At 46.6% G+C, this 20,231-nt stretch overlaps 1 protein-coding gene across 1 annotated transcript in view; it reads left to right on the top strand.

The window, feature by feature from the left end:
* The window catches only part of LOC147728245 (caspase-6-like), a 155,663-nt gene extending 136,024 nt beyond the window's left edge, over window positions 1–19,639 (top strand). The window contains exon 8 of the mRNA XM_086962092.1: window positions 18,008–19,639. Within this exon, the coding sequence (XP_086818218.1) occupies window positions 18,008–18,240 (233 nt within the window). The 3' untranslated portion in view covers window positions 18,241–19,639. The remainder of the gene's footprint in view (window positions 1–18,007) is intronic.
* The last annotated feature ends 592 nt before the right edge of the window (window positions 19,640–20,231 follow it).

Raw genomic sequence — 20,231 nt, 5'->3', positions numbered from 1 at the left:
ATTTATCCTTGATCGGTAGGGTGAATGTACTGAAAATGGCAATGTTCCCTAAACTACTGTATTTATCCCCTTATTAGTTGAAGAGGGCTTGTTGAAGAAAATGGAAGCTGTTTTCTCACAATTCGTGTGGCAATACGGTAAAATACGTAGGTCACTGGCCCGATTATCTGTACCTCTGGAGGGAGGGGGACTGTCAGCACCAAACTTGAGGCTGTATCATTGGGTTTGTTTAATGATGCAGATGAATGTCTTATTTAAATATGAAGAAATAGGCCTGCTGGTTGGTATTTACAGGACCCCCACCATATATGAGTTGTTAGTAGGTGAAAGAGCACTGGAGCTCTTTACACGAGAAGTCAGCTATAGATATTACAAAAGGATTAGAAGCAAGGTGCTGCTTAGTGCCTGGGGGACTTGGAAGTCAATAATGAGATTCTTGAAGATACCAAAAACCAATAGCACACTAGATCTCTGGAGGTCAAATCCTTTCGTTCATCTGGGTCAGAATAGCAATAGCAGGATATGGAAGGGGCTGGGTGTTAGATGTCTGGGGGACGTTATGATTGGCGATGAGATAATGGGGTTTGATACACTACAGCAGAATTATGGCATACCAGCCAGCCAATGGCTAATATATAGACAACTGGAACAAACAGTCAAGTCAATCAGACCCAGGATTGCAATTCAGGAGATTAACCCAATTGGGGATTATGTAAGGAAAGGTGGTAAGAAGATCAGAATTGGTTATAGCTATCTTCAGCAGGGTTTGGGAGACGACATTGAAAAAACTGAATCTTCTTGGGCTCAAAGAATTGGGGATCCAGATGTAGACATTGATTATGCGTTGGCGTTGAATAAGAAAATAGTGAGAGCGTCAAATCTGAAGGCCCAGCAGTACAAGACTATTTTTAATTTGTACTTTACTCCTGCCAAGTTGTTCATGTGGGGTAAGAGAGAAAATGACAGGTGTCCTAGGTGTGATCAAGGCCCTGCAGACTTACAGCACATGTTTTACCACTGCCAGAGTCTTACACCAGTCCTCAAAGAAATTGAACGGTTTTTAGCGGGGCTGCTAGAGCAACAGATTACTCTATCCCCAACGACTGTTCTGATCGGCGGGGATGGTAACTTGAAGATAGAACGAGATGTCGAAGCTTTTATTTTTCTGTCCATGGCCGTTTTTTGGATTTTAATATCGGCTAGATGGAAAGACTCTGTAGCCCCCACGTTTCAGATGTGGATAACAAGGCTTCTGGGAACTTATAATATAGAGGAATGTTTGTATGATTTTAAAGGAAAGAGATCGAGGGAATTCGGCAAAAAGATCTGGGCTCCCCTCAGAAAGTGGAGAGAAATTAGATAAGTAAGATTGACGTGAAAGATCTATTGGTTTTAATTGATCTAACTGTTTATATTTAGCATTGTGTGGCCTTTGTGTCTTTTTAACCTGGTTTTTTATTGTTGCAAATGTAAGATGTATGTATCAATTTCAATCCCTGATCTTACCCTGCTGTTTTATGTACTTTGATACCCGGAACCATCTCAATAAAAAAAAAAATAAAAAAAAAAAGATTGTCATTTGCTGGGGTGAGTAGATAACCAAGTCTGTGTTTGTATTTAAATAAAGTTACAAATTTTAATGCAGCCTGTTTTCAATAAAGGAAATAGAGTTACATTTAAAAAGAAACTTTTTTATTTAATTTTATTTGAGAGTTTACCCCTGGAAAACTGTCTACTTCCCAATAATGTTTGTTTGTTACTTTAACAAAGGGGAAGGTGTCCCGATGGGAATGGGTTACAACCTGAACTCAGGAGTCAGTAACCTTTCAATATTTTTCTACCAGAACAGGTACCATAACAAATCGATGTTTAGGCCAAGATGGCGGCAACATCAAACGTGTAATATGGAGCTTTGTAGTGGTCCCAATAATTATCTGATATTTATCCTCTCCACCCTGCCGAATATCTGCAGCAGGGCTGCCCGGGTGCCTCCTGCGGCCCTGACTCGACATCTGAGTCCCCAAAGGTGATAGAAAACACTGTACTGGCGTGCAGCCTGTCGTGAGCCATGGCCTGGCTGGGGCTATGTACTGGTTGTCTGTCGGCGATTTGCTGCGGGTCACAGAGTGAGCTGTTACTGGCTACCCGAAGAACACTGCAAGAGCACAGGGAGCGTGGGGGCCCATGATCGCTGTCTCCACTCGGCGTGCAGCCCCAAAAACTGCGGGGCTTTCTGCCCCTGACCAGTACCTGTGAGCAGCGGGGCCTGCCATGGCTGCTGGAACTGACTGCTGCTGGGCTCTGACGATTGTGGATGACCCTGTTCCCAGTCCCTGCCTGAGAACGTTGAGCAGTACTGGTACCCGGAGAGGGACCCAGTGCCTTCCACCGCTTATTCCCCTGTGGGCGCGGACAAACTTGGCTGGCTCTACCCTGCACTGGCGATGAACTCTGGCACCCAATTGAAAGTACTGATCACTGCTGCACTACTGGTGACCAAGGCCATGAGGTGAGTCGCCCTGCTGTGCTTCTACCCATACTGCAGCGCCTCTAAGGTGCGGGTGGACCCGTGGACACCCTCCTTGCCTCCAACTATGCGCAGCTCGGCTGCGCTTCAACGTAGGACACATGGTGAGCCCCCACACCCTGATCCTTGGGCTGCAGACGCTGCAACTCCGTAGAGCGGGCGGCGCCCCTGACCCAGGCCGGGTGGGCCTTTGGAGAACATTGATGCCCACTCCGGTCCTGGGCCCACCAGACAGGGGTACATTTACTAGCCCAACGCCGAACTCTCCTTGAAGACTGGGCCAGCTGACCTAAACCCACAGGGTCGACACACCACCTCCAACTCCCTGACTGCGCCCTGGGAGGCGCAGCCTGAATGTATCCTCAGTCTCTCACAGATTGTTGCATGTAGGGATTGCCCGCTTCAGATATCCCACACGATCCCCAGGGTGTTCCCAATCTCCGGCACGGACCTGGAGTGCCCACATCGGCCTGCCCATTGGACATGGGAGATGCTGACGGGTGGTCCACCCACGGATCGCCATCCCAACTGGGAGATGTGAGCTGGCGCATTGGTAGCACCCCCACCAGGAATTATCACACCTGCTTGGCTGCCCCGCTGCTGCACGCTGCTCACCGGGATCCTGGTTCCTCCAGTCGTAGCAATCCTCCTGCTGGTCGTTGTTACCTGCAGACTTCTCTCTGTAAGGACTGGACCACACCTAACACCAACACTTGCCCCCCTACTCCGAAGCCAGAGATGGCCTCTGTTTGGTCTTTTGTGCCCTCGGCTGAACATTGACCCCATCAACACGACTTTCCTGCACCCTGAATCAATCCCCTGGATAGTTGGGATATGGCAGGCTGCCTGTGTGACCTGCAGGACCTCGGTAACGGCTCCCCTGTGGCCCTCCAACATAGAACTTCCACGCCTTTAAACCCCCTCATTCGAATGCTGCATTGAGGTGGGTAGGAACGTCTCCCGCAACCCCAGGTTCCACTTCACTCGGTTTAATTACATTCACCACACTTATGTCTCCCCTTGCCGTATTTGGCGCATAATCCCTAAGCTCTCCCAGGAATGTCCCCAGTGTAAATTGCAGAATGCAGATTTAATTCACATGGTATGGGATGCACACCATTATCACTGGCATGGAAAGAAGTCACGTCAAAAGTGGCGGAGCTGTCAACACACCCTCTCACCCCCACTCCCCCTGGGCAGAACACCTCGATGACCTCACACCAAGGGACAAAGCTTGTTCCATTGCAGTGTACACCATCCTCTGAAGCTCCCCCAAGTGGCCTGCATCACACTATGGGCATGATGAAACTCAAAGGAGCCAGTATGCAGGACATGGGGGGGGGGTTGGCAAACCTGAAATAGACCCAACACAAGGGGACAGGACCCTTGTGAGCCTTTAACTTGAAAAGACCCACCAGGCTCACTCCACACTGTTTGACAAAGTACTCCAGGCTATTTTGGACACTAAGACCTCTCGGGAGGCTAGCATTGACTCAGTCTCAGTGGAGGTAAACCTACTACGAGCTGGTCACTGCAATCTAAGGTACGAAACAAGTTTGCCCCCCCTCATCTTTGCCATCACATAGGAAGCTGTGGGCTGTCAGCTCCGCCAGTGAGCAGTGGACAGGTCCATACGTGAGTTGGACTTGTACCACATAATATTGCTATATGCTGACGATGCCTAGATCTTCCTGTGGGATGTGGCATCATCCCTCCTGGACCTGATGCAGATCCTGGATGGCTTTGGCACCGACTCTGGCTTAGAGGTAAACTGGCCCAAGTTGTGATTGTTTCCCCTGGTGCACGTATCGATCAACGACCGGCTGGCTCTCCCGGAATCTCACCTGCATTGGTGCTACCACATCTTCAAATAACAAGGCATGCAGATATATCACTCCGAACGGGACCTCAAGGAGGGTAATATGGATAAGACTATAGGATCCATTCGCTGCTAGCTTCCCTCCTGGCATTCGCATCCATTATCCCTGCTAGGATGGGTCACAATCTCTAAATTGCTCATACTCCCCCATCTGTTATATTTTTTCACAACCCTACTATTGTACTCCTTAGGAGCTTTTAACGCTACCTTCATGGGTTGTTGCTTAAACTAATCTGGAGCAACGGGAGCTGCCAATTTGGCAGCGCCCACTCTGAGGGACAGCTGGGGCTCCCAATCTTGAGCTTTACTACACCGCAGCACAATTACAGTGGCCTATGACCTGGCTGAGCACCCTGAATTATTGTTTGTACGCACTGCATTGCAGGGAACAAACATTTATATTTGGCAGTCTGATCCTACCATCCTCCCTGCGCTTGAATTCTGACAAATGGCAGTAGAACACTCCTGTTGGCATAGGTATCTGCACCCCAAGGGCCCAACCCTTCCCTATTTTCCATTGATCCCCATTTGGGATTTGCCGTTACTAAGGTGGACACCAAGAGGTAATGACTTCAGAGGATGTTTCAATCACACAGGCGGGTGATTTCTCCAACGAGGGCACGTTTATGCCATTCCAAGAAATGGTTGAGACGTACAGATTGAATGCTGGTCATTTCTCAATATATTGCACTGTACAATGGGTGGTCCACGAGACATGGGGTATCGGGGAGACTAAACCGGCAATGTCACAGGCTTTATATACACTGTTGACAGCTGACAACATACAACATGCCATTGCAACGAAAGTGCGTGCCAGGTGGGACGCAGTGTTACAATAGCCACTTTCTGATGCAGCTTGGGCTCGCGCCCTGCAGTTGGCTAAGAATGTCTCCCGCAACCCCAGGTTCTGTTTCACTCAGTTTAATTACATTCACCATACGTATCTCTCCCCTAGCCATATTCGGCGCATGTTCCCAACGCTCTCTCCATAATGTCCCTGGTATAAATTGCAGAATGCAGATTTCATACACATGGTATGGGCATGCACACCATTCTCACTGGAAAGAAGTTGCCTAAACAGTGGTGGACCTGTCCACACACCCTCTCACCCCCACTCCCGAATCCTGCCTATTGGGATTACGACCCCGGGTGAAGGGAGACAAACACTTACACCACTTCATTGACCTGGTCTTTGTTCTGTTTAAGGGGAACATAGCCATGGCTTGGAAGTCATCTGTTCCTTCAGAGATTCAGGGATGGCTTTGCGTGCTGCTGACATGGACCAGAGCAGATGCACACACTCTTAGACTACTCCGTATGTGGGTGGATTCCCACACTTGATGCGAAGGCTAGTGAGATACATTTGAGGGCAGTTGAAGCCAAAACTGATGAATGACCACCTTCAACACACAGGTAATGCATACAATCCCTTGTGGTACACTGAAAGGCAACACCATGAGGATCATACTATCATTCCTCTTTACCTGCAATGCTCCTTAACCCTCGCAACACTCCCACGCATCCCCTGCAACTGCTCTCACCTATGCACGACCACCCGACTGTGCAGTGCTTCTCCAGCGTCCCAGTCACCACTTCCTTCTCTGTGGCACGCCTGGCCATTTACGGACCCGCATATTTGACATTTCTATGTAGACGCACACATTCTCGCTGGCATGAGCTACCGGTCACCGCTAAAAAATGTGAAGTGAGTGTGAATGGACTCAGCATTTCATAATCTGTATCTTACGGGGCTCAGAGCTCTCAAATTGTTGTACTTTTATTCTCTTCTTCTTCTTTTCCTTTCTCTCCCCCTATCATTCTCCTCCTCCCTTATCTCTTCATACAGTCGAAGGCCACACAGTACATCCTGTATTTTTTTTTAAACAAACTTTATTGCCTTATGTACAGCATGCATCAAACTCCTTTAAGGTAGCAGTATAGATTAGACAGGGGCAGGCAATACGACATATTTGACATGCTGATTCTGTCAGTACCCTCGCCGGGCCCCATTTGTACATGACAACTTGGACGATCACATTATTTTCCCTTAGCTATGTACCAAGTATGTTGGATATACCCCCCTCCCTCACCCCAAACAATAAGGCATCAACCACAACTGCCCTACCCTCCCCACCCCGCACTGCTGTCTCTCCTTGAGTATTGTTCAGTTCGATTAGTATGCTCTCTGGTACTCCAGGCGTGGATAGTGGTGCTGCACCAGGACCTTCCTTTGTGACCCGCTTCCTTACCAGTGTTACATCCTGTATTTCTTCAGGGCTTTACTGGCCTCACCTTTCTGCCGTGAGGGGTACAGCTCTCCAGCACCAGCGCACGCCGTGAGGGGAATGGCCAGCACTTTCCAGATCGCGCCGTGAGTGAAACGGCCAGCATGCTGAAAATCGCGCCGTGAGGGCAGCGGCAGAACTCCATCCCCCAGCAGCCCCTGCGACAGTGACACCGCACTCGGACCCGGGGGTAGGTCAAAAGGCTTGGCCACCTCCCGCAGCGCGGGACGCTTCAGGGCTTCACTGGCCTCACCTTCCTGCCGTGAGGGGAACGGCTCTCCACACCAGCACACGCCGTGAGGGGAATGGCCAGCACTTTCCAGATCGCGCCGTGAAGGAAACGCCAGCACGCTGAAAATCGCGCTGTGAGGGCAACGGAAGAACTCCATCCCCCAGCAGCCTCTGCGAGAGTGATGCCATACTCACGCCCGGGGGTAGGTCAAAAGGCTCGGCCACTTTTCGCAGCGCGGGACGCTTCAGGTCTTCACTGGCCTCACCTTCCTGACGTGAGGGGAACGGCTCTCCAGCACCAGCGCACGCCGTGAGGGGAACGACCAGCACTTTCCAGATCGCACCGTGAGGGAAACGGATAGCATGCTGAAAATCGCGCCGTGAGGGCAACGGCAGAACTCCATCCCCCAGCAGCCCCTGCGACAGTGACGCCGCACTCGGGCTTGGGGGTAGGTCAAAAGGCTTGGTCACCTCCCGCATGCCTGGGCCAAGGGCGGGCCCGTCTGCGCCCGTCAGCAACAGGAAGAGGCAGGGCAGGGCCACCCCCTTGAGCAGCTGCATTTTCTTCTAGTTTTGCAGTGAATACAAGGCGTAAGACTCTTTCTAACTCCTATGCCCGTAACAACTTGTTGACTCTGCTACAAAGCTAAGAACACTTGTATGTTCCTTTTTTTATTTGGACCATTGCGGGGGCATTGACTGAGCACTACCATGGAGGGAAGGACTGGTTACAGACGAACTGGGCGACATCACTGTATTAATTGAGACGATAGTTGGTCTGTTTTCGGATTCTGATCCTTTCCTGAACCGGCAGGGGTGTTTATTTACATCTGGGTAGTGGTGGTACAAGGCATATTTTGCAAGAGAGCTGTAAGGACACTTGCTGGGAAAATGGGATAAAGGGTAGTTGCCAACAAAAACAAACCATCATGTGAGCCTCCAACCTCTGCCATAGACAAAATGCTCCAGAGGGCCATCAGGGTGGTGTCTACAGAAATAGAATGGACAGAAAGAAGGTTATCCCTTACTCTGGATGTTTCCCCACTAGAGTCTAAGGTGACCCGCCACCAACTATCATTAAAATATCGCAGCATAGTTCATTATCACTACCCCCTCTGGTCACTCTCCTATATCGCCAATTGGGGCCGAAGATAAGCAAACACATACCATGATACCCTCGCCGTGACCTGTTCGTACCAGGAAGCAACCAGTTAGAGATAGCACGCTTACTAACTCAAATAAAGGGAAACGTAAAGCAGCATTAGGAAAGGGTCCAAAAAACTAAAAATCATCTGTGATCAACCAGGTTGACAGACCGGGATCTGATGAATCAGAGCAGATAAAGGGCAATTCTCAAATTGCCAACTCAGTTGTAGAACAACCACCATGGGTAAACAATCTAATGGCTGACCTTGTAATGAAATTAAGAGCTACTATTAAAGAAGAAATAGCACCTCTAGTAGCCCGTTTAGAGAGATTGGAAAGAGTCTGGGAGGGCTCAGGAGCCATAGTGCAAACCGACCCTGTGATGAGGAAAGCAGGGGGATAGTCTGATAATGGAAATTCAGAGGCTGCCCATGGCTTAACACACACACAAGGTGGGGGGGCACACACAATCGAGATCCCCCCAAACGGTGGCTCGCAAAGGGAGTCGAGCACTAAAACTACAACAGCTACCCAAGATCTTAGCCATAGGAGGAGTTCAACGGAAGCAAGTGGAGGGGTTAAGGCTAAGACTATGAACAAGGAGGCTACTAGTAAACAAGCCGCACCACTGACCCAGGTTTCCAACAGTGAGAATATGGTGTCCTCCCTCCCTAGCATTAATCTTCCGCCAGCATGTGCCCCTTATGTCGCCATAATGTCAGGCATCCCTCCAATTGCCCATAACACTAAAGAATCTCAGCCTCACCTCAGGAACAAATGTTTATTCTGGCTTGCAAGGTTTAGGCATTTTGGGTATGCCCGTGCAGGGGAGATAATCATGGTCCGCAGAATAGGCTGGCTGGGCGATGCTCGAAAAACTGAGGCCGGGAAGCGCATTGTGATTAACTTTAATAACTCCAATACCTTAAGCAGACTGTTATCTACCCCTAATACAGGGCATCATACACCCACAGGAATAAGTCTACGCTCGTTGGATTATTTCTACCCCCAACCAAACTCCAACCATAGAGACAATGCATTTCCGTTAATCCATCCAGTGGGCCCTGGACCGAGTATGGAAGGAAGGTGTAGTAACCCTAGCAGGCGCCCTCTGTACAATATTGCAGTAAGCAATAGATATGAAAATATGGAAGAGGTTGACAGACTAGGGAGGGGTCACCTTAATGGCAATATTTGTGAGAAACAGCATCCCGACCAATTTACTAAACAATAGTGTTCTGAGAGAGGTGCGAATGGAGCTAGTGGTGGGGTGTTAGACCACTGTCATAGTTCAGAATCGGAGGGTGGCCAACTGACTGAGGAGGCTGTTTCCATCCTTCCTGAAACCCAGTTGAGCTGTATTGAAATGGAAGCGACCAGTGTAGTACTTGGAAAAAAAGCTGGGGTCTATCAGGTTGCACATCCCTCCCCCATTCCTTCCCCCAGGAGGCACCAATAGGGGTAGGATTGAGGAGTAACGATCTACAAATTCTATCGTGGAATCTAGCAGGACTGAAAAATAAATTCATATGTCCAGACTGGGGTTTTTTTGCGGACAATTAAGATATTTGCCTATTCCAAGAGACCTCTGAAGAACATCAGAGGGTAGGCTTCCCGCCATTTAACATCTTGGCTACTAAGGAGGGGAGGGAGCGCCTGTTTGGTGGACTTACGATCTGGGTGAGCACGCATCTCGGGTGCAAGGCAGAGCAGTTGGTAACTCCTATTAACGATATTCAATGTGTACTACTGACATTCCCCGACAAGAAGAAAATAGCCCTAATTATGTCTATTCTAGGCCTGTGAGTAACAGACTAGAATCTGCCACCATAGACCATCTTGGCCACTATATCCCAACCCTAGATCCAGAAATGTTGATGATTATAGGAGGTAACTTCAATTGTCAATTCGAACCATTAACTGACAATTCCCAGGAGGTTGCCTCAGAAGAAGACCTTTACTGGTCAATTCCTGATCCACAGATCACCCCAATCAAAGTCTGGTCCCCTTTAGCTAAGCAAATCTATTCATTTACTCTGTCCCATTGATTGAGGGCTTGCAATGGGAGGACACAGTGTGACCTTCCTGGTAAATTCACATTCAATCGCGATGGCCAGCTTTCGCTAATTGAGTATATCATGGTGGAAACGAGAACCTGGGAGAAAGTTCAAGACTTCTATGTACAACAGAGACAGGACAGTTATCACAATGCTCTGATTGTAACATTGAAGCTGGGGAATCTGGGCTCAATTAACTTCTGTCCATATCCGACAACTAGCACTAGTGCTCTAGTAACCACCAACAATCGAAGGAAAGTCAGATGGAACCGTGTCCAGCAATCTCCCCCCAAAGTGGCAAAAGTGTATCAGCTTCCAATACCGATGATAGGCAGAATGAGGGAGTTGGGACAGGTAGAGGCACCCATAGAGGACAGAGATAAAGCTAAAACAATTCACGAGGAGTAAGTAGCAAAGTTGACAGATGTCTTTTACAGGGAAACATCCAAGAGGGAAATAGATCGACCTAAATGCTCCTGGTATAATAGCAAATGCCGCAATGCAAAACAAGAGCTTGTGCAAGCGGTGAAAGCCAAAGATAGGACAAATAATAAACTAGCCAGAATAAAGCATAGGAAAATCTTGCATCAGGAAAAGAAAGAATGGGAATTAGAAAGGTGGGAGGCCCTCGGGACTGCTCTGAAGGATAACTACCTTAAATTGTTCTGGAGGCTAGTTATCACTGGGGAGGAGGGGGGACGTGCAGTTATAGAGCCTAATATTACGTCCGAAGTATGGGAATTACACTTTGGGTCTCTGTATGACTGCGAGGCGGAAGGACCCCTAAGACCAGATATCTCGAGCAATATCTTGGAGTACTGTCAGGAGGGAGACGGGGACATTTTATTGATGGAGCTTCAAAATGCTTTAACTAGCTTTCTCCCCAATAAAGCCCAGGGTTTATACAAACTCCCGGGGGACCTCTTCCGGGAGGAGCCCATTGTTTTGGCCCCTTATCTGTGTGCTTTATTCAACGCTATTTTGAAGGGGATGAACCCCCCAGACACCTGGAAAGGTGCAGAGTTAGTACCCATATTTAAAAAGGGTTGCCCTCTTCTACCTAATAATTATAGACCCATCAGTCTAATTGATAACACCCAAAAGCTGATGGGCAGAGTCTTATTGGTCCATATACAGGGTTGGATGGAGGAGCAGGGAATATTGACCCCCTACCAGGCCGGCTTCAGATCAAGTATATCAACTATAGACCAGATATTCAGACTACAGCTACTCTTATGGAAAACGGTGAAGATGGAGGGTGGCAGCCTCTATCTTATATTCGTTGATCTGAGGTCGGCCTTCGACCTTGTGCCTAGAAAGAAGTTGTGGGAGGTGCTTGATGAGCTTGGGGTTCCTCCATACCTTCTTAATGTGCTGGTGAGAGGTTACACATAGACAACTATGAGCAGGTTAGATGCAGAAAACATGGGGAACTCTCCTTGCGCTTCCCTGTCAGATAGGGGGTGAGACAGGGATGCGTTTTAGCCCCCACATTATTTTGCCTATACATCAACTGGCTTAATGCTTTTTTAAACAATATAAAAGACAGCGATGCCCCAAAGCTTGCCACTGGGAGGATACCCGCGTTGATGTTTGCGGACGATATCTTGTTATTGTCCAAGTCCCCTCTAGGTATCCAACGCATCTTGGATGGGTTTGCACAGTTTTGTAATATGAGAGGTTTGGAGATTAAGCTATCTAAGACCAAATGTATGGTCTTTAACCCTCCAAAAAGCATGCGTCCAAACTCCTCTCTTAATGGCACCCTCCTTGACAAAGTAAAGACCTTTGATTATCTGTGTATCACATTGCCTGAACAATTTGGGTGGGGCTCCCAGATGACCAAAGCACAGCTTAGGCTCACCCAGACAGCGGGGGGATAATAAAAATTCTGAGATCATCCGTTTTCAAGCCAGCGGCCCCTGTAGTGGAGATGTACAAGGCCCAAGCAAGAGGGGCTACATTATATGGAGCGGAGCTCTGGGGGCATAGTTCTTCTATGGACCTTGTGAAGCTAGAAAATAACTTCATGAGACAGCTCTTAGGTCTACCACGCAGCACTCCTCTAGTTCCCCTCCGCACGGACTCGGGTATGAGGCCGATTGACCAAGAGATGGCCCTCAGTCCCTTGACATTCGGGCGGAGGCTTTGGACAACCCCCAAGCTGAACCTGTATAAAGAAGAGCTGAAGGAGCTCCTCCCCAGGCTTAATCCCAGTAGAATACCATGGCTGGCCCATATTAGGAGTCTTTCGAACAGGCTTGGGAGGTCAGAGCTATGGTTGTCTCCTGAGCTATCCTGCCCTACGATATCCAGGGCGGATCTCGTAGAACATTTCAGGCAATTCAATCTACCGTCCCTACAGGAGAGCACCAGAGAGGGCAAGTTGACAATGGAGTTTTTACAAGTAAAAGAGGTGTATACGATGGAACCCTTTTTAGATGTAATCCAGCCACCTATGGCTAGGAAATTGTACTTGCAATTCAGATTGGGGAATTTACCTTTGGCTGCATACACTAGTTCATGGGCTCCCGAGAACTCGAATATGTGTCCCGGTTGTAAAATAACAGCTGAAACCGATCTGCATGTGTTGTTCTTTTGCCCGGCTTATGTGTTACCCCGCAAACGCTGGGTAATCCAACTATGTAAAAATGTAGGGTTCACACGCTGTGCAGAGGCTTTTAGAGTTTTAAAATATGATTCTGATCCTCCAATTGTATTTGTGGTATCTCGCTTTTTAAATGCCATGTGGCACACCAGGAGAGGACTTTTAAAGCAACTTTAGGGGAGAATTAATTTGATGAAACCCCTTGTTCATTTTTAGAGTGGAGTGTAATGTTTTTCTTTTTTTTTAGAAAACTGAATGAGAAAGTTTGTATTTTTTAAATAGCGTATATAATATGAAAGTGTCAATATTGTATATTCTGTGTAACATTTTGGGGATTTTCTTTCTTGTACTTTTATGGCCTGAATGGCCGAAATAAAGTTTTACAACAACTTATTATGAACTGCACAATGTATCTGACATATCAAGGCTAAATATGTACCTTGATGCTTTAATATACACGTACGTCTTATGCTGAGAGCTCCACTGACATTTGTTGCAATTTGTGTTGTTAATAAAAACATTTTAAAAAAATTAAAAAGGGGAGAAAAAAGTAAACAATTCAGAAAGGAAGAAGCTAAAGGGTTACATTTGCAGGTAACAAATTTCAGCAAGGGCCTGGGGTGTGTTTAGCTGGCCTCTGATAGGCGATGATGTCATAATCTATTGTAGTAATGTTCTTAATCACTCACTAACTTGTATGGCTCCGTAACCCGATATGTCGGCAAAAGGGACTCTACCAATAGACACAAACCTTTTAAAGTAGACCACAACTGACAGACATGCGCACAATATTGAACTGAATTCCAAGTAGTAAAACTGATAAAATGCTCACACTTGTACTGTATTCAAAGCCATGACGAAGTTTTCTGTTGTCATATTTTTTTTTACTAAGAATCCTTTATACTCCTCATTGCAGTGATGATTTAAAGCTTGTAATGCTGAGGTGTTTTACTCATAGGTCAGTAGCACCATAAAGTGCTCCCTAAAGATGTTGGTCTGGCGCATGCTGATCTGTGTCTTTGCTGCATGTATGGTTGTGCTTACCTGTTATAAAACATAATTTTGAGTCAAAAACGAGAACTGAGTTAACACGAAGGTCGAGTGCAGTAAAAAAATGTAACATTTACATAAAACTGACACACCTCCCTCATAGTCCCATGGCAGTGAGGCAGGGTAGGATCTGGCTAAGTGGTGTGGTGAAAGAGTTCTGTGTGGTTGTGATTTTTCTAAATAAATAAGGGGTTGAATCGGAGGGTGCAAATGTATCAGTGCGATCACTCATTCTGATCATTGCCAGTAACATTGCCGAGGGCTTAGCTGGGAACTCGTTTCTCTTTGAAATTGACACCATCAGTTTGAAAAGATACTTTTTGCAGTTGAAAAATAAAAGATTTAAGAGAACTCCAACAATCAAATAAAGCGAGGGACCACACTAGATTCAACCCAGAGAAGAGCTAAAGAGATGGGCTAAGGGTTGCACCAGAAACCCTACTGGGGGAAATACAGGACCTAAATTGTGTCTTCTGAAATAGAGAAAGGGAAGAAAACATAGGATAGAGGTCTCTAAATATCCCTGGAGCAAAAATACAGTACATGCAATGAGCTAATTCCAGCTGAATCGTCATTGCAGTGCGGTGGATCACGAGAGACAGTTTGTGGTGGATACCTCAGGAGTAAGATAGCTTTACAGAAGAAGATTCTAAGTATGACACCCCCTTCGAGCAGGAAACATTACCATCATATTTAGAAAAAGGCATTGTGGGCCTACCCCCCTCACTCACCTGTGACCAGTCCCCCGACTGATCACTGTCCTTGAGGACCTGGCTCTAGCTCCTCGAGGCACCTACCTTGTTTCTTCTGTCTCTCTCTTTCCCTCGCCCTCTTGCCTTTTTTCTCTCCCTGTGACCTTTGTGACTCTTTCCTCTGCTGTCTTTTACTTGCCACTTTTGGTCTTCATTCTTCAATCAGGCTGTGCCTCTATTTTGTCTGCTTTTACCGTTTTTTCGCTTTTGTGCCTCTGTATTGTCAGGTTTTTCCCCCGCTTTTGTGCCTATGTTTTGTCAGCTTTTACTTGTTTGTCATTCTCTCATTCCTCTGTTTTGTCTGCTTTTGTCCATTCTTGTGCTTTTGTTTAATCTGCTGTTGCCCCTTGTGCCACTGTTTCTGTCCTATCTCGTGCTCCACCTGTGTTCCTTCCTGCACTCCTTTCCTGCCCTGTCTGCTGATCCTCCCCGCTCCTTACCTGCTCCTTGTGCCCCCACTCTCTTCCCGTTCTCCTGACAGCTGTGTTCTCCTCAGACCCATGCCATACACTCCTCCCCTCTTCCAGCACCTACTTAATGGTGGCTGCAGTGCAGTACGCCGAAGGAGTGCCACAGGGTAGCCTGTCTGTGACTCGACTGTGCCCAAGTGCCAGAAAACCTGGTCCTCCCCTGGACCACCACTACCCTCCCGCATGCCCTCAACCCCTGCCACCACTCAACACTGCTGCTGCACCACACAATACAGAGGGAGCCTTCACCTGAACCTCCTACACACCAATATCATGAATGCTCCATAAAAACCCTCTCACTCAGCAAACACACAACGGAGATCTGGGAGCTCCTCATGGAAAAGTGGCAGACGCAGCATTGAGACATCGCTGTAACCGTCCCTGCTGGATCATCAGGAAAGACTGCCAACAGAGACCCAGAAGAGTTTTCACCATCTTCAAGGACACCTTCAGTTGCAAAACCTATGCAAAATCTGGAACCTACGCAGGACACATCCTGGATCCTGACTTCATGTCCTTTAAAATAACTGTCAACACATCCACACTAGTCAACTGGACTGACCATGGCATGGTAAGTTTCGCAATTGCCACCCATCATCTCACAAGAATCTGCACAACGGGCCCAGGACACCTACACTGGAGCAAATTAGCTGAGGTTGATTGGGCTTCCGCTCGCCACAAGAACCAACTGGAGCATACAAGCCATCTAGCACACGGCATTGACACGTTCAACAAATGGATCACTGCCTGTGCCAACACCCTGCCCTCCAGCAAATGAAACAACGTAGCAAAAACAACAACACAGGCCTTCTTGTATGCACCTCAGAATGATCAAAATATACTGCAAACAACAAGAACAGGGGTGGAAAAAAACAAGCCAGGAAAAAGTAGAAAAAGGCATATTCAAATCCACCCTGAGACTGTTCCACCAGCAAATCCGGAAAACCAAGGAAAGACTCTAGTCGAACACATCAACTCCAGCTCCAACAGCAGCAAAGAAATGATCACCTATGATCAAGGATTTCACTGCGCCCACAGCAGCCGCTAGCAACATCAACTCATCTCAAGAACTGTACTTTTTCTTTAGCAAGATCACTACCATATACAGCAACTTTGCCCCACAACTGGATCCTTGAACCTTGCCGGAAGCCTCCTGGTGACAGACAAAGGCCACAAAACACCCTTATAGGGCACTAAGTACAGAGGAAATCACAGTAGTCATGAAGACCATACACTCTGAGGCCTCGCTGAGTCCTTGCCCCATCACGCCATCAAAAAAGGATCAACCCTCATCAGCAAGGCCCTCCCACACATCCTCAACACCTCCATCAGCACAGCCAACTTTCCAGAATCCTGGAAGCACGCATCCTTTAACACCCTCCTGAGGAAGCACCCAGGCGACCTAACCAAACTTGCCAACGACTGACCAATATCCATTCTTCTGTGCCCAGCCAAGGTCCTGGAGAAAGCCTTTAATAGACACCTCTTGGACCACCTCGCCAACAACTAGCTTCGCAATGCCACTCAGTCAGGCTTCAGATCGAACCACAGCACTGAGAACAACCTTGTTGCAGCTGCAGACGACTCCAGATAAACCTTGCCAGAGAGGAACTACAGCCGCCATCCTTCTAGACCTTTCTGCAGCATTCAAAACCATCTCCCATCCCATTCTGAACAGAGAACTCCAGGACATAGGCATTCAAGAAAATGTCCTCCAGTGAATCTGCACAAAAGTCACTGGAAGACCCTAACCCGTCAGCATTCTACCATACTCCTCAGAAGACAGAAACTCCTTTGTGGAGTCCTGCAGGGCTCGGCGCTTAGTCCCACCCTTTTAAACATATACATGACCCCGCTGACAGACGTCATCCGTGCTCACAACATCAACATCCTTACCTACGCAGATGACGCACAACTGATATTGTCCCTCTCAGACAAAACACCCAGCACCAGGCACAAGTTTACTGCATGCATGACCAAAGAAGCCACCTGGATGAAGTCCAACTGTCTTTAGTTGAACACGGGCCGACCGAAGTGGTGATTTTCAGGAAGGACATCTTGCTGCGAGACTTCACTTAGTAGTGAACTGATTTTGCATCTGTTCCCATGCCTAGTACGCAAGATAGAAACCTTGGAATAAATGTTGATAAACTGAAAACGTCCGCTCCTGTTAACTCCGTTTCACACCCTGAAGATGTTGAAGAAGATTTTCAAGTGGGTACTGAACAGCTCCAAGTTAATGGTTACCCAAGCCCTCATCACCAGCAGACTGGACTACATGAACACCCTATACACAGGAATACCCAACCAACTCACAAAAAGATTCCAGACAGCCCCAACCACAGCAGGCAGATTAATCTTCAGTCTCCTATGCCAGACCTCCATCACACCTCACCTAAGGGATCTCCACTGGCTCCTGACACACAGGCTTGCACATTTTAGACTCCTCCCCAACATGTGCAAAGAACTTCACAACACAGGCCCTGCCTGCTTGAACAGCCAAGTACAATTCTCTCACCCTTCCAGGCACCGCCATTCTGCTGGACTCTCAGTAGCACACACACTACTCATACACAAAAGTAAATCAGGAGGTCGTGCAACAACCTCCCACAACTCATCAGAGCCTCCTTCTCCCTCTTGAATTCCGCAAGAAGCTGAAGACCTGGCTTTTTAAGTAATTACCCTGCCAAGGTTAACTCCACACACCTGCTTCTGTGCCTGGATACTCCCATAGGAGATTGAGCCCTATACAAAGTGCAGGTAATATAAGTAAATTGAATCAATGCTTTGTGTATCCCTGCGCAATGCGCACCCATGCAAAACATTAGTAAATAAACTCCCATTTATTTATTTGGTTAGAACCTCAGTACTTCCATTAAAAGGATTCCAACAGCATAATCTAGGAATAATGAACATTACTTGCTTTGCAACTGGTATTAATTAAGCTTTAGACCGCTTTCTCGCACCTCTTTGTAACCCTCTTATTCTGTGTTTCCTCCAAGGTTACTATTCCCACCGCGAAACGGTGAACGGTTCCTGGTACATTCAAGATCTTTGCAACACAATGAAACAATATGGTTCCTCCCTGGAAATGCTTGAACTACTGACCCTGGTGAACCGGAAGGTGTCTGCACGTCGAGTGGACGTGTGCAAAGACGAAAATGCAATTGGAAAGAAGCAGGTGCCCTGCTTTGCGTCCATGCTCACTAAAAAGCTATACCTGCGTCCAAAATAAAAGTCAGGTTGGGTGGCACCTTGCTGATACTTGTTGCCCTGTGTGACTTAAAAAGGGAAGACATGTTTTTATGTTTTTCAGTTAACAGGTTTTTTTTAGTACATCAAGACTGATTAATGTTTTCTTACTCGACAGACTAAAAGGCATGATAAGGTTATTTGGGACTTCTTGGTGCTAGGAACTGTTAACGTGTGCAGGAAGTTAGATGGTCGTTTTTGATAACCAGACTTATTTGACGTAATTGCTCTTTCCCCAGGGCTGAATTCTGAATTCTGAATATTACATGATATTTTACATTTTATACCGTATAATGTTATACCGTTGGTCTTCCTCTGAGCAGCTTGCAGTCATGTTTAGTACTTCTTTTTTAAATCATGTTTCAATGAAATGGCACCTGCACTTGTATTTTATTGTATTTGCATTTATATAGGGGTTACTACCCTTGACAAGGCGTCCACGCGCTTTTCCTGCGAGTAGCACGCTACTCAGGTACCCATAAAAGATTAGTGGTGAAATAGTATAGTGAAATATGAAAGTAATTTGACTGGTGGACCTGTTAGTCTGTTATTTAGATTGAAAAGTATAGTGGAGGGATAGAAGAGGGAAGGATTTAGATTTTTCTGTGGTGGGAGCTCATAGCAGTAGGAGGAGACTTGGGGTAAATTTAATGGGAGGTGGATGGGGGAAATCCATAAGGAAGGGTTTAGAAAAGCTTGTTTGGGAGATCTGAATAGTAAAAGAGGTAAGAGATAATGCAAGGAAGAGTAGAGTAGGGAAGAGTCTAGAAAGGGTTATTTTTCGGATAATAGTAGTCGTATGGGTTTTGGAATGAATGAGACAGTGGAGGTAGAGGATGTATTGATAGAGGTATTGGGTGAGAAATAGGGTAGTGCATTGGAAAGAATAGTAGAATGAGGTTTGAAATGTGTCAGAGTTGAGGTAGGGGATGTATTGAGAGTAGTATAAGGGGAGAATTAAGGTAGTGCATTTTTGCTTTTGAAATTTGGAATCTCTCAGGAAACTAGTAAACCAGAATCTGAAAGTAGCATACCACTGTGACATGAGCCACCGACAGGACATATTTACTCTGCTTCATTACATGCAAACGTCCATGTGTGAAACAAATGTAGAAACTGAGTTTCTGTAATAATGGCAATACACTGTACAACCCACTTCAATGTCTGCCCTGACCACCTGGTGGCTGGACAGTTTTCTATTGTACCATTTCAGAAGATATGTGTAAATTGTTGTGTTATGGTGAAGTCATTAATTTGGTGTCCTATAACTGACTCAATGTTTGCAATCAACTGAGGAGAATGGGAAAAATTGTAACATGTAAACTTTTTCTTATCAAAAAATATTTTTATGAATACAAAATAAAGTATTTTTTATTGCCTTACTCAATTTCCTTGCGTTATTAGGTCAGGCTCTACCCTATCTAAGACCTTTTGAGTTTACCTAAATTCTATGTATATTGTAGTTATAGTGTTTGTCAGCCAGCCGTCTTCATCCATTGGTTTGTTATTGTGTCATACCGCTCACTACAGCGACAGCATGACACAGTAGTTAAGCCAACTCCCACTGCACAGAGAGAGTTCCGCATTCTGCCATTTAACAAGGAGTACATCAACACACACATTAGACCCCTTAAGAGCCAGAGGCTGCAATGGAAATTAGTGTTTTTGAGCCGAAATATGTACTTTTGGTTTTAGCTACTATTTTTCTTCATATTGGTGAGGGCTAATAACTTACTCCATAATAAGGTTTTGTAAAACCCAAAGGAAAACAAACAACCTTACAGCCAAAGGGTTGGCAGCCAACACCAGACCTTTTGGCTTTGACACTTCTTGTGTTGCAAGTTGCAAATGTTCATAAATGTTATGAAAATTAAAACAATAGGGAAAACTTTCAGTGGAGGTTTGCAAGTAAAGTAACCCCTCCGATTAGGGTATACACACCATACAGCCCTAGTTGGAATATCAGCTTTGTAG

Source organism: Lissotriton vulgaris, chromosome 3_1 (assembly GCF_964263255.1).
Source record: "Lissotriton vulgaris chromosome 3_1, aLisVul1.2, whole genome shotgun sequence".
Taxonomy (NCBI): Eukaryota; Metazoa; Chordata; class Amphibia; order Caudata; family Salamandridae; genus Lissotriton; species Lissotriton vulgaris.
Note: the sequence above shows the minus strand (reverse complement) of the source record. Positions and strands in the feature narration are given on the sequence as shown.